This window comes from Numida meleagris, chromosome 13, assembly GCF_002078875.1.
Source record: "Numida meleagris isolate 19003 breed g44 Domestic line chromosome 13, NumMel1.0, whole genome shotgun sequence".
Lineage (NCBI taxonomy): Eukaryota > Metazoa > Chordata > Aves > Galliformes > Numididae > Numida > Numida meleagris.
Genome location: NC_034421.1, coordinates 14,296,253 through 14,310,552, shown reverse-complemented (window position 1 = coordinate 14,310,552; position 14,300 = coordinate 14,296,253). Strand labels below are relative to the sequence as shown.

At 55.0% G+C, this 14,300-nt stretch overlaps 2 protein-coding genes across 3 annotated transcripts in view; both read left to right on the top strand.

Annotated features, from left to right (window-relative positions):
* Positions 1-9,692, top strand: part of LOC110405975 — a 13,899-nt gene extending 4,207 nt beyond the window's left edge. For both annotated transcript variants that reach the window (XM_021411880.1, XM_021411881.1), the window contains exons 4-14: positions 240-397; positions 746-847; positions 1,756-1,953; positions 2,610-3,169; positions 3,835-4,093; positions 4,276-4,486; positions 5,195-5,337; positions 5,697-5,810; positions 6,877-7,080; positions 7,489-7,582; positions 8,084-9,692. In XM_021411880.1, the coding sequence (XP_021267555.1) occupies positions 240-397; positions 746-847; positions 1,756-1,953; positions 2,610-3,169; positions 3,835-4,093; positions 4,276-4,486; positions 5,195-5,337; positions 5,697-5,810; positions 6,877-7,080; positions 7,489-7,582; positions 8,084-8,147 (2,107 nt within the window). In that variant the 3' untranslated portion in view covers positions 8,148-9,692. The remainder of the gene's footprint in view (positions 1-239; positions 398-745; positions 848-1,755; positions 1,954-2,609; positions 3,170-3,834; positions 4,094-4,275; positions 4,487-5,194; positions 5,338-5,696; positions 5,811-6,876; positions 7,081-7,488; positions 7,583-8,083) is intronic.
* RNPS1 (RNA binding protein with serine rich domain 1) overlaps positions 13,994-14,300 on the top strand; it is a 9,843-nt gene continuing 9,536 nt past the window's right edge. The window contains exon 1 of the mRNA XM_021412130.1: positions 13,994-14,124. Within this exon, the coding sequence (XP_021267805.1) occupies positions 14,123-14,124 (2 nt within the window). The 5' untranslated portion in view covers positions 13,994-14,122. The remainder of the gene's footprint in view (positions 14,125-14,300) is intronic.

Below are 14,300 nucleotides of genomic sequence, written 5' to 3'. Positions count from 1 at the left end.
CACGAGGATGCTCAGAGATTGGAGCACCTCTCCTACAAGGGAGCTGGGCTCCTTTTTCAGACAGGGGCGTACTGATGAGGGTGGGATGTCTCTCTAGACCCCAAGAAGGGAGAAGACTTCACCCTCTGGTGAAAATATTCCCCCTCTGGTGCAGGCAGATGTGAGTGGTGGGTGACAAGCACCCAGGTCTCTGGCTGGCAGGTTATGTTCTGTCTTATTCTCACATCTGTCTCTTTCAGGCACCAGCTGGGAGATGTGTCCATGAGCCAGTGCAACTGCTGCTCGGTGACTCGGGACTCCTTGTCCTATGTCCTCAGTAGACCAACCCCTGGCAAGTTCAATGATTGCCCCAGCAGACGCTTCAGTCAAACTGTTTCCTTCTGCCTTCGCATAGCAGGTAGGTATTAGTTACCTCTGTTTCTCTAGGCAGGACCTCCTAAGGACCAGAGCATGTGCTCTAAGCCCAGGATATCTAGAACATCCCCCCAGAGTTGTGCTGTGGTGCATGTAGGTACACCAAAGGAAGTGCAACCAGAACATCTGACTGTTCTGTGCAGTATTGTTCCTTGTAGCCACCCTTTCTGGGCTGAAACTCTCTACTCTTCACTCCCACCCCTGGGGTAAAGTGGAGCCTTTTGGGCTCTCCAGGTGATGAACAGGAGCTGAGTTGCACCTGTCCCAGAATGAGCTGGAGCTGTGCCCAAGGTTGCAGAAGCTGGGTAACAGTTAGTTTTTTGTTTCCTAGATTGCCAGGAGTGGCTCCCAAAGTCAGAAGAGATCCTGGTGACTCTGGTCCAGGCCCTTGACCGATCCTGCAGTTGTGGAGTTTTTCCAGCCTACTTCAAAGGTGAGGCAGTCAGGAGCGGGGCACTCCGGGTGCTGTCAGGGGTTAATGCTCATCCGCTTTTGATTTTTAGCCTTGGGTTCCCTGCTGGATTGCATCCTCCTGGCTTGGATCTCAGCTAATCTGAGCTTGGTTCTGATCGTGAAAGTGCCGAGAGTTGGGCAGAGTATGGTGCTGTTCTGCGCTGTGCTCCAGCTGCAGCTCTGGCAGCCAGCACACATCAGTGCTGATTTGCAAACCTTGAGCATTTGCTGTCAGACAGGTTATAGAATCGTAGAATCATAAAGGTTGGGAAAGACCACTAAGATCATCTAGTACAATCATCAAACCATCACCACCATGCCCACTGAACCATGTCCCTAAGTGCCACATCTCCCCTTTTCTTGATGTGGCAACAGGGCCGACATCGCAGCTAGGAGATTGTTGCCTAGCTGTCCTTGTGATCCATAGGAACTAAGCCAAGTTGTGTCAGAAATGTGAGTGGACTTACTGGTCTGTGTTGTTTTTCTGATATCCCTGCTAGATTAGTGCACAAATGGGATGAGCACATGTAGATGCATGAAGAAAACAGCATGACCGTGCAGTGTGCATTGTCAGCAACAGTACATTCAGCTCAGCATGTTTAGAGGCCCCCAAAAGATTGTTCTAATTGCTGCTGGGGCTGCAAGGCTTCCAAAAGGATGAAGACATCTGTGGGTGAGCTGTGTCATCTGGTCCCAGACAGGAGCTGCAGGGCTCCCAGCATTGCACTGGTGGTACAAGCTGCCCCACCAAACCCTTCTCTTGTGTCTGTCTGACCAGGGGGGCAGTGGCAGTAGATGAGAAGCTGAGGAACTCCCTGTCCCTTCCAGGAGAAAGTGCATGTTTAGAGATGTGGTAGCACTGAGGCAGACCTCTGCTTGCCTTCACAGATCCAAAGGCAGCCTGCCAGGACCTGGGGCTTGTGTTTACCACCCTGCTCACTGCAAAGTCAGAAACCCAGCTGAGCAGCCTGCTGCTTGCCTTCCAGACCTTCCTGGAGAGCCCCAGGGCTGTGAGTTTTGATGGAAGGAATATCACAGCAGAAAGTTCGTGCTCCAAGGATGTCCCTGCGCCGCATTTGACCCCAGGTACCACTCATCAGTCTTGTGTGTTGGGGAACGCTGTGTTTGAGGGTGGGCATGTGGGCCTAGCTCTCCCAGGGCCTCCCTGCATGTCCCAAACTCTGGCAAAGAGCCCCTCCAGTTCCATCTCATCCAGTCACTCGATGTTGCTCCTTATTCAGAATAACAGCAAACTGCCATTAGTCAAACTGAGTATTCTCAGGGCTTTACTTAAGGCATCTGAAGCAAAAAGATGATTTAAAAAATGAATACAGACTGGGGTTACGGTCAAAAATATATTCAGCTCCTTTAGTTTACTGGTGTCCATATGCAAACAAGCTGTGAGAAGCCAGAGAGGTGTTTTCTTTCCTCTGGTTCCTCTGTGTGCAAAGGACACCAACACGAGCTGCTGCAGTGCAAGGGGCAGCTCCCATTGCCTGTGAGGCATCAGGTTCCTGTAGGGCTGGCACAGCCTGGCTTCCAGTGGACACTGCGAAGGCCCATGGGAATCTCTGTGTGTTGGTGCAAGAGGAGAAACGTGTGTGTTGGGGTGCTGGGCCAGCATCCCCAGAATTCTGCTGAATTTGGTCATACTCTGGCAAAACAGTGTGCAAAGCTGTGTTCTTTGCCCAGGACGCCATCCATAGGCCCACGTTCCTTTCATGACATTTTTGCTTTCCAAGGTGCCCCATCAGAGATACCAGAAGGAACACCAGAGCCCTCTAGACAAGCAGGCAAGCTACTCATCAACGAGGTGAACCCAGACAACCCAGGAGGAAGAGAGGACACGGAGTACATAGAACTCTTCTACACTGGACAAACATCCTTTGAACTCCAGGGATACTGGTTGGTCCTCTACAATGGCAAAACTGGACGGGCCTACCGGGTATTGGAGCTGTCTGGACATCGCACAGACGAGCTGGGTTTCTTCCTGGTGGGAAGCAGTGCTGTGCGCCCAGCACCCATGGTCAGGCTGCCCCCCAACACCATCCAGAACGGAGCGGACGCTGTGGCTCTCTACTACAGCAGCAGCACACGCTACATGCTGAACATGGCTGTGACTGCTGAGGGGCTGGTGGATGCCGTGGTGTACACATCCCGAGTGCTGGAGAAGGCAGAGCAGCTGCTCAAGGTGCTGGTACCAGGGCAGGGCATCCTGTATGAGAACGATTCGCACAGCACCGAGGATGAGTCTCTCAGCCGCTGCCACAGCCTGAGTGCTAGACTCCAGAGCAGCTTCCAGGTGGGTTGATGGCAGGTGTCTGCTCTTTGTCCGTAGTCACTGAGAAAGCAGTGGTCATGGTTCAGTGTGTCCTTGATTTGGGAAAGTGAGGCATTCTGCTGAGCCACTCCCCTCCAGCGAGTTGCTGCTGCTCTCACCTGCCCTCACCTCTCTGACCCACCTGTCTGCCTCTTGTTGGCCGGGTAGCAGCTCCACACCCCATGCCTCAGAACCAGGAGATCCCCAGGGCAGCTCACATGCCAACAGCCCCAAAACCTGGGGGTCTGCTTGTGGGCAGCATCCCAGCACCTTCAGTTACCCTGAGCCACTTCTTCAGCCCCACTTGCTTGGTGCCACCTCTATGATGTGTGGTACAGCACTTCACATCCCTGAAACCCAGTTTCCCACAGGCCAGCATGTGAAGGACCTTCCTTGACCACAGGCAGGATTCATTTTTAATTTGTCCCAGTTGTTCCTTTCTAAACGTTGGGCATCAAATAGGCCCCATGAGGCAATACTGGGAGAGTACCTAAGCCAGATAAGGGAGGGATGTGCTGTTGCACTGCCGATATCTGCTGGGGTCAGGCCAGCACAGAGGAGTGGGTGGGAGGCAGGATGGCTGCAGCCCCTTCGGGCCTAACCAGGGGAACACATGCAGATGGCAGCAGCTCTTCTATCTCCTGCAGGTGACTGTGATGACACCGCTCAGGGAGAACGCTTGCAGTGGCCCCTCCGCTCCATCCCCACCCACCGTCCGTATCAACGAGTTGGGCCTGGTGGGCAACGGGACTGTCCGCTTCGTGGAGCTGGAAGGGCAGCCGGGGGCCAGCCTGGCCGGGCTCAACCTGCTCATCTTCCTGGGCCGGGAGGGCAGAGTGCAACACAGCATCCCACTGAGAGGCAGCCTTGGAGCTTCAGGGCTGCTCCTGCTGGGTGGTGGGCACGGTGAGGCAGGCAGCGGACACTGTGGGGCAAGCAGTGGGTGCTGTGGGGTGGGCTGTGGGCACCGTGAAGTGGGCAAGTGAGCGCTGTGAGGTGGGCATTGGGCACTGTGAATTGGGCAGTGGGCACCATGAGGTGGGCCCACTGTCAAGATGTTCACCCACTTATCCCCCTGACATTTCCAGGTGGGACAGAGCTGACATTCGAGGACATCTCTGCTGCTAGTGAAGGCTCCAGCGCTATTGCTCTGTACAGCACCAGTTTGATTCCTGGTGGCATGAAGGCAACGACAGAGAACCTAGTGGATGCTGTGGTGTTCACATGCAGGCCAAGCACAGCAGGAGGACACTTGGACTTCCTCGGCCCGCTGTATGCTGTGCCCTGCGGGGATGACAGGTGAGGCCACTTCTCTGGAAAATGTCCCTGGGCTCTTGGCTCCCGGAGCCTTGGCTGGAGTGTTGCTGAACTTGCTGCCTTGTCCTGCATCCTGTGCAGCCAGGTGTATTCACCAGCCTTGAGATGGAAAACAGAGAGCTGGGCAGTGTATTGCAATGGAAAATGCTTCTACTTCAGTGTAGGACATCTCTTTCACTGCCAGGTGAACTTTGCTTAAGAAAGAGGGCTGAGACTTTCTCTTTGTCATAGTGCTAGTAGAGTTTCTCCTTTCCACAAAATCAGCTCTTTTAGTTACACCTGTCCTCTGCAAGTCCTCTGCTTCACTGTACCACTGGCTCGGATGGAGGTTCTGTGTTGGCAGCCTGCCCCTGGGAGCACACATGAACCAAGTGCAGCCATAGGAGTGCCCCTTTCTCAGAAAATCGAGATCTCCAGCTTCTGGCTGGTTGAAACACTGCACTGAAAGACCTCCTCCAGAAACCAGTCCCCTTGAATAGGTTTGCTGTAACCAAGCCCCGGTCCTCTCTAGCTGATGGGGTCAGCTGGACCCATCCGTGACAGCCCTGCAAAGGCTGATGTCAGCTCCAGCAAACTGTCTGTCATCCCCAGCAGTGCCGGGATTGGGAGCACTGAGGGGATTTGTGGTTGGAGCATCAAAGACAGATGTAAGACGCACTGCTGAGCTTAGACTCCTCTTCTGGGGGACAGGCCCGTGTCCTTGAGCCGCTGCCACTCCGGCGATGCCAGTGCAGAGCTGCAGTTTGCCGTCTCGGAGCCTACCCCTGGTCTGCAGAACAGCTGTCCCCAGGACACCTTCGCCGTGAATCTGGACCTGTGCTTCCTGAAACCCAGTAAGCAGGGCTGCATGCCCCCACTGGCATGTGGGAGCAGTGCATTGCGGGCCACAGCTGCCTGTGGGAGGTGGGGATCTGGCAGGGACCTTCCCTGTGGTGTTGATGTGATGGAAAGCACACCACCATCCCAAGCAGGCAGCCTTGCTCACGGTTTTGGTGCATGCTTTTGTGAAGGTAGCTGCTTGTTTCATTTGAGACACCTGCAGGCTGCAGCTCCTGCTCAAGGTCCCACCAAGCCGTACCCATGCCCTGCTGAGCTTCACTCCTGAGCATTTAGCAAGGGGAATGCAGTGGGGAGGCAATCACTGGGGCTGAGCTGCACTCAGGCAACCGCTTCTCTGCTTTTCTTCCCATAGACTGCTCTGCGTGGATCCTGAACCACGGGGGGTTGCTGGAAAGCTTGAGAAAGGCCTTGGTGAGCTCCCTGGAGGAGAAGTGCTCCTGCGGTGTCCCTGAGCACTACCTGCAAGGTTGGTGCCCCCCTCCACCTCCCTGGTTTGCAGCGTGCTCCCCTCGGCTGCTCCACTGGGCACCAAAGGGAGGGCTGTGTCCTCACTCCTCTGGAGGGCCAGGAAGGCTCATTTCCTGGCGGCCAGTCCCTTCTCAGCCCAACCCAACCCCAACCCCTAATATGTTACCCCTAATGTGAGTGTCACACACTTTCAGAAATGGTCCTTGTCCCTTGTGCAGGGCTTCTGAGCCAGACAGCCTGGGATGGCAGCTCTGATCTCCCCAGTGACTTGCTCATGTTGGTTATGATTTAGGACAGGAGCAGGGGCAAGGCTGCCTCAGAAGGGCTTTGTAAAGGGTGCCCTGAGGTGTCTGTGAGACAAACTGAATATCCTAAACCTGCAAAGAGCACTTTGGTTCTCAACCCTTTCTCAGTCAGGGTCCTATATTTATTTGAAGTACCTGGAGCAACAAGTCACTTCTGGAAGTCTTAGGGCCCTACCACTTCTCAAGGATGGGAAGAAACATTTCCTATTTATTGGCTGAACTTGAAGGAAATGAGGGCTTTGCAGTAATGCTGGCTGTCAGCCCTCCCTTGCCCAAACACTATTTGATTTCTGTCAGGTTGGATGGGGCCCTGGGCAATGTGATCTAGTACTTTGTCCAGTGGTTAGCAACTCTGCCTGTGGCAGGGGGGTTGGAACTTGATGATCCTTGGGGTCCCTTCCAACCCAAGCCATTCCATGATTCCATGACTCTACGATTCTATGATTCTAACCCCTCTTTGTCCCTTTGAACAGTTTCAGAGAGTTCTGACCAATGGGTAGAGATCATGAATTTGTGAAGCATAGTGCAAAGGATTTTAGTGGACTGGAAGGACAACTCACAGTCCATTTTGTCACTGAAAAAAAAAAAAAACCAGGTTGAGAACATGCTCAGGTTGCTTGTTATGAAGTGTGGTGCCCTGCAGCATAGTTTAAGAGGGTGGTGAAAAGGGCAGGAAGGGGCTCCTGGAGCAGGACCGAGGTGTTCCCATGCAGCAGGTGGGCTCCCCCCTGCTCAAGGCGTGCTGGTTCTTCTCTGTAGAGCTGAACCTGACGTGTGTGGACTCCTTGGTGAAGATCTCAGGCCAGATGCATGCTCCGCTGCCAGCACATCAGCAGACCATGGAGAGCTGGCACCAGGACCTCATGGCCAGCCCCCACCGCTTCTCCGTGGATGGGAGAGTGCTGGAGACCAGCCCTGAGTGTATCGCCCAAAGAAACACGGCGGTGTCATCACAGAGCAGTTGTGAGTGGGAGCAGAGCTGGGCACGGGGACCTGCATCCAGCACCAGTGGGGCTGGGTTCACACATCTGGTGCTGCTGCTTACACAAAGCTGCCTTCTGACACTGATGGGTGATTGGGAGAGAGGTAACGATGGCTGGCTCCTCCGGTGTAAGGGGTGACGGGGTAGTCACCTTGCCATCTCAGTGCCCCTGGAAGTTTGGGTGCCTGCATCCCTTTGTGGGGCTGGGGTAGCCCCATTCAAGAAGCCCCAAAGCTGGCTGCTCAAAGCCAGTCAGAGCTAGCGTACCGTGAGGTGTTTGCAGGCATGTGGAAGAGGGCTGACATGGGGGCTGGAGCCGAGCCCTCATGGCACCCCGTGCTGGGCAGGGTCCTGACTGCAACACCCCATCTCTGCCTTCACACCCCCAGCCTCCCCCCGCGGCTGGGAGATCGCCCTGTTTGTCGTGGGAGCTCTGCTGCTCGCGCTCTTGCTGGTGGGCCTGGCGTTGCACTTCATCAAAAGGTGAGAAACCGACCTTCAGGTGATCACTGATAAAACCATGGGTGGAAGGGCTGCTCCTGGGAGTGAGCTGGAAGCCCTCACAGGAGCCCTGTGAGCACAGCCCTGTGTGTCTCCCTCACAGTCTTGAGAGGAGACAGCTTCCATGTTGCAGCACCGCTTCAAACAATTAGTGGCCCTAGCGTTGTTAGCAGGCTGCTTAACACTTGAGTGGTCAAAAGTAGTGTTAGTGGCTGGGTTATTTAACCAACTCAGGTGATTTATTTCCATGATGGTTCTTTGATCTTCTGTTATCATTGGCTAGGGTGCTGCTATGCAAGTGTTAGAAGAGAGGAACATTCTTAAGTCACATTTGAGGAATGGAAAAGTTGGGAAGCATTTTGCAAGGGAGTGTAAAAAATACAGTGAGTCAGGTTTAGGGAATCTCTTTCAGAAATCAGGGTGGTTTAGAGCCAATCTACTTGTGTAGGCGTTCTGCCTCATACTTTGTCCATTGCTTTTCAGACGTTTCCAAAATTACACCAGCATTGAAATGAACGACTGCACGGAGATGGCAGCAGACTTCTAATGCTCCCAGGCACAGCTACAGTGGCAGAGTCACCACCAGCAAGGCCGGGCTTGTGTCTGCAGGTGGCAGACCAGCTGTCCAGCTCCCTCTTCCTCCAGGACCTGCCAAACCCCAGGTGTATATATGCATGTGTAGGTGCATATACAGATGTATACACACACACATACATACACAAAATGCCTGAGTTATTTTTATACTTCTAAATTTTTTACCTCAAACTAAAGGAGTTGAAAGAAACGGGCAAATTTTGTGCTGTGGTGACCAGAAAGAAACCTCCTTGCCTCATGCACAGCCCTACAGCAGTGAAAGTATTTCAGCCTCCCCTGAGCCCCTCTTATCCAAGCAAGGGGGTTCAGAGCATCATGCCTCCGAAGTCTCTGCTGCAGCAGCTCTGTACCACCAGCAGCCTGCCATAGAAGAGCCATTGCTGCTGAGTCCACTGCCAGGTCACCCTGCCCAGTCACAGAATAGGGCTCAGAGGAGAGGAAAGTACACAGTTCATGCCCAGGTACCACCCTGCTCACATCCCTTACATGTATAGTCCCATGATGCAGAGCACAGTCCGTCCCTGTGCAGGCAGTGGGCAGGAGCAAAGGGCAGTGCCAGACTCCAGATGTGCTGAGAATTCAGAGGGTGAGGGAGTGACTTTGGTGAGAGCTGCTCAAGGAATCCGCTTCCTACACAAGTGTGATCTATCCCTAATGGTGTGGTGGCTGATGCCAGGCCTCTGGTGACATTCCTGGTGTGTGGAATGGTGGTCCCACCTCGTGTCTGAGCACGCTGCACAGCTCTGTGCATGGTGGCTGTGCCAAGCCAGGTCCAGCCCAGCTGCTGTTGGAGCGAGGGGGAGGTAAAATGGAGAAGGACACCCCACACTGCTTTTCAAACATATTTCTCAACCATACAGACTTTTACCGAATAAGCTCTGCAGGGGAAAGGCACAAAGTGTTTCTATGATTGTCAGTGACCTTTCGGAGAAGAAGCCTCACCTTGAGGCCAGTCTTGTCCCCGATGTGTCCCTTCCAGTTCCACATTCTGTTTGCAGCCAGCGCGAGCTGCTGTGGTCCATGGGTAACCAGCCAGCTCCTGGGCCAGCCAGGATGGACAGCGTGGGAGAAGCAGGTTACAGCTTTCCCTTCCCTTCTAGTGCCCAGCAATAGGTGACGCATCAGTAACATTCTCTGCAGATGACCCATATCGCCCTTAGGCAACTGCCACAGCCTCTGATGCATTTGCTTCATGACTTTGTTCTGCTGCAGTGCCAGCCCACCCTGCTGTCAGTGCAGCCCTGCTAGAGCACCCTGCCATCACGCAGGGTCAGAGGAGCTCCATCCTGAAATGGCTGAAGTTCGGCACTGTGGGTGAGGGCTTGGCCATGCTGTTGGAGGGGACACAGGGCTAGTTCGCTGGCACAGCACCATGGCTTGCAGTGGAGCTGAGCTGCTGCAGCATCATCAGCATTTCCTGCTGGAGCCAATGCTGCTGGTGCTCCTGCTGGTGCTCCAGGTGGCACTGCCTCTCTAGCACAGCGTGCAGTGGCTGGGTCAGTTTCTGGATCTCCATGTGTACAGCATCCAACTTCTCAGCAATGGCATGGAATTCAGGAGCAGCAGGAAGTGCTGCTCCACCCCAAGAGGGGTGTTGATTTCCAGGGCTTGTGGGATTTGGCAGGGCAGCCTGAGTGCTGGCATCTTTGACCTGAAACAGCAGGAGGCATGAGAGAAGTGAATCTGAAAAATCATCAGCTGCTCCTTCAGTGAGGACAGAATCATAGAACATCCCATCTCTGCAGCCCTCTTTTGGACCATCTCCCATAGCTTTATGTCCTTCTGATGTCGTGGCACCCAACCTGCACCCAGTGATGAAAGAAAGTGAGGCCACAGCAGCAGAACAGAGCAGGACGATCCCTACCCTCGCCCACTATCCCCCAGCATGGCTTGAAGCTGCATGGCCCCTGATTAGTATCTCAACTGCTCTAAACTGGGGCCATGGGGAAGCCTCCCAGGTGTACTCAGTGCAGGTGAAGTTTAAACATCACTCAAGGGTGCAGCTGGCAGAGGTCTGGCACCCCATGCCTCTACCCAACCTGATCTGGACCAGGATACAGCAGGGCAGCATGCAGGACTGCTCCTGCAGGCAGCACAGTGCCTGCTCCAGCTGGAGCCAGCAGGTCCTGTGGAACCTGCTTTGTCACCCAGCATCCTTTCTTTTTTTGTTGAAGAGCCCTGTCTGCAAGCCTTGTCTTTACCATCAGGGCTGGGCTCCTGGCAGGGGGCACAACCAGCCTCACCCAGATGGGCTGCATCTGCATGGGGGCAGCTGCAGTCCCTAGTGCTTGGCAGCTCTGTGGAGCCATGGGGGCACCCACAGAGCCATCATCACCTGCAAGGGACAGAAGAGAAATGCCTCAAAAGGAGACCCCATCCAAAAGCTTCCTGGAGGAGAGGAGCAAGGAGCCCCTGCCCTACACGATTGGGTGGGGGTCCAGCCTTACCCTTCCCAGGGGGCAGTCCTGGGTGCAAGCCCTGCCCAGCAGCATGTCACCATGAGAGTCCATCAGGTCCATGCTGGAGCTTTGTGCCTGCTTGGTGGAGAGCTGACACCTGCAGCTGGAAACTCAGTGTCTGGGAGTCCACCCATCGGGTCTGTGGGTGCTGCTGTCCCATACCTTTGAGAGAAGCAAAAGCAACCATTTATGTGTCATTGTAAAGAAGGTCTGGGTATGCACGTATGACTGCACCTTCTGGGCTCCCCCTCCCCCATGCAAGGGATGCATGGCAAGGAAAGTGGGTTGAGATACAGTCATACACCACATGTATGTGAGGATATACCTGTACATATGGGAACAATGCACATATACATGCGTGCACGTCTGCTACAGCAGTGGAGGTTTTTTCCATTCCCTATCAGCTTCCTTCACCTACAGGCATCCTTGGAAAATCAGTGCTGCATCTGCCGCTCAACAGACATACCAGAGGGCTTCACCTCCCCAAAGAAACAGCCCCCAGGAAACCACAGCACACTGCAATGTTTTCCAGATTACAGCATGGACCAAGGATCACATTAGGTGGCCAATGCCAAGCAGATGCCATCCACACATCTTCTCCAAATCCCTCTTCCACAGGCACACGCTGGTCTTGAAAAAAACATTAACATATTTTACCTGCCAAGAAGGCACAGAGACTGCTGCAGATCATCTACAGAAAGCCTGGTGAGAAACAGCTCTAGTTGTTTGGTCGTACCACTTTGTGTTGTATTTCTTCCATGGCAAATAAAGAGGGGCATTAACCAGATGTAGACTGCACTTTGATCCAGAGCTGTTTGCAGTGACAGGCCATCCCACACCCTGTTACACACACGAGTGACCTTGTAGGCAAGAGCTGGGGAGGGTGTGTGGCAGAGAACTGCTGTGTCTTGGGCTGCCCGCTGCAGGAGGTGGCTGGTGCCGCATGCTGGGCCCTTCCTCTCTGCTCGCTCATCCCTAGCTCTCTGCATGTCATGCAGTGTCAGAAAGCTCAGCTCCAGTTCTAGTTAAGCCTTCACACTTTGCTGGGTAAAGAACGGGCAGGAGGACTGGGCCAAAGAGAGTGGTGGTGAATGGAGTTACACCCAGCTGGTGACTGGTCACGAGTGGTGATCCCTACGTGTTGGTACTGGGGCCCATACTGTTACCTTTACTGATGACCTGGATGAGGGCATTGAGTGCACCCTCCATAAGTTTGCAGATGACACCAAGTTGGGGGGAAGTGTCAATCTGCCTGAGGGTAGGAAGCCCTACAGAGGGATCTGGACAGGCTGGATCTCTGGGCTGAAGCCAATGGGATGAGGTTCAACAAGACCAAGTGCCGGGTCCTGCACTTCGGCTGCAACAACCCCAGGCAACACTACAGGCTTGGGGCAGAGTGGCTGGAAGGCTGCATGGAGGAAATGGACCTGGGGGTGTTGGTCAACTCTTGGCTGAACATGAGCCAGCAGTGTGCCCAGGTGGCCAAGAAGGCCAACGGCATCCTGGTAGTGTCAGAAATAGTGCAGCCAGCAGGACAGGGAGGTGATGGTCCCACTGTACTGAGCCCTGGGAGGGCCGCAGTGCTGTGTTCAGTTCTGGGCCCCTCGCTACAAGACAAGACACCGAGGCCCTGGAGCGTGTCCAGAGAAGGGCACGGAGCTGTGAGGGCTCTGGAGCACAAGTGTGATGGGGAGCAGCTGAGGGAATGGGATGGTTCAGTCTGGAGGAGAGGAGCTCAGGGGAGACCTTTTTGCTCTCTACAAGTCCCTGACAGGAGGCTCTGAGGAGGTGGGGGTCGGCCTCTGCTCCTGGGTAAGAGCAATAGGACGAGAGGGAATGGCTTTTAGAAGTGCCAGGGGACGTTCCGGTTGGATATTAGGACATACTTCTCAGCAAGAGCGGTCGGGCACTGAAACGGGCTGCTCAGGGAGGTGGTGGAGTCACGGTCCCTGGAGGTGTTCGAGAACCGTGGAGATGCGGCTCCGAAGGCCGCGGGCAGCGGGCAGGGCATGCTGAGCCGCGCAGCACCGCGCACCACGCAGCGCGGCACCCGACACAGCGCACAGGACAGGCCCCCCCCGCCCCACACGCACCCTCGGAGCTGGGTGCCTCGTCCAGGCCGTTCCCCCGGAGCGGAGCCCCGGCCGCGGGGGGAGGAGCCCGGTGCTTAGCTCAGAATTCCCCATTCAAAAACACGGCCAGCTGGGGGCGGCAAGGCGCGGGGCTGTTAACGTTGTGCGTTTTTCCAAACGATTGTAATGATTTCTAAATCACAGTCTATCCAGCTTGTGAAAGTCCCCGCAGCAATAGTAAAAACACAGTTATCTTGCTCATTTTCTTTATCTTAGCCAGTCCGTTATGTTATCCGCTTTAATTTTAAGTGCAGCAGGTGTTCCCTGGACTCTGTCATACCCCGCTGTTCAGGTGTACGGGCGGGCTTAGCCCTTGTGTAATCACTCCAAGATTCTACTCCTGCAGCCCTGGCAGCCACGTACGCAGCGAGCAGTACTAAATGGGGTCCTTCCCACTTTTCTCCTAATGGTTGGGAGTTCCAAGTCTTCACCCGTACATCACCACCAGGTTGTACTGAGCGCGTTGGGGGGGCCAAGGTCAGAGGTTCACAAGACGTGGCACTTCGAGGCAATGATCATCTTCCCTAAAGGAATTAAATATGAGCGTAAATCCACTTCCCCCACCCCAGTGTCGTTCCCAGGAAGTGCTGGAACTTGGTACGCTCTCCCATGCAACAACTCAGGTGAACCTCCATCCAAGGTTGCACTCTTAGGAGAGCCAGGGGCAAGGATCGCGGCTATTTCCAAAGGTATACCCACAGGGACTCCAAATCTTGGAATTATTTTCTTTAAAAGCCATTTTACTCCTTCCTGTGCTTTGGTGGTGCAATAGAGAAGGGCTTCTGGCCGTCCTGAATGAGTATCCACCAAAACAAATAAATATTGATAAAGATTCTGCCGGGAAAACTGCGAGAGATCAGTCTGCCAATCAAGTCTGCCCAAGCTGGTGCACTCCTGTCTGTGGAGTTATTCCATAAACATCCCAGACACATTCCTGCTACACCACCAGCACAAAGGTGCATCCTTTACATACAGCTGGCCACACAACGCGACGCCGTGCCTCCACGACTGGAAGGTCACTGTGCTTTGGGAACCGCCATGGAATGGTCTGCAGGCTGACCCTCTCTCCGGAGGCAAACACGGCAATGGCCAAAGGGGGTTCTGGCGGCAGAGAGCGGAGCACGGACCGGCATCGCGCGCTGCCATGCCCCGGGCTGGGACAAGATAGGAAGGCACAACCGCTCCGCCGGAGCCTTTAAGGCGCCCGCCCAGCTCCCCGCCCCCCCCCTTCCCTCCCCGTGACGCCATCACTGCTCGCCGCACTGAGGCTCTTCCCGCCCGCGTTGCGCCAATCGCGCGCGACGGGGTCGGAGCGGTGGTTGCGGCGGGCGCCGAGGATGTGAGTGGGGTGGGGGCTGGCTGCCGGCGGGGGCATCGGCCTCCATCCGCCCGGCCGCCGCTCGGTGCGGCTTCGCCGCCGCTCAGGGCTGCCCAGGGGAGCGGGCGGGAGCCGACGGAGGGGATATGGAGGGGGGCGAGGGACGGGGATGGCGCCGCGGCCTACCGCGGCCGGGG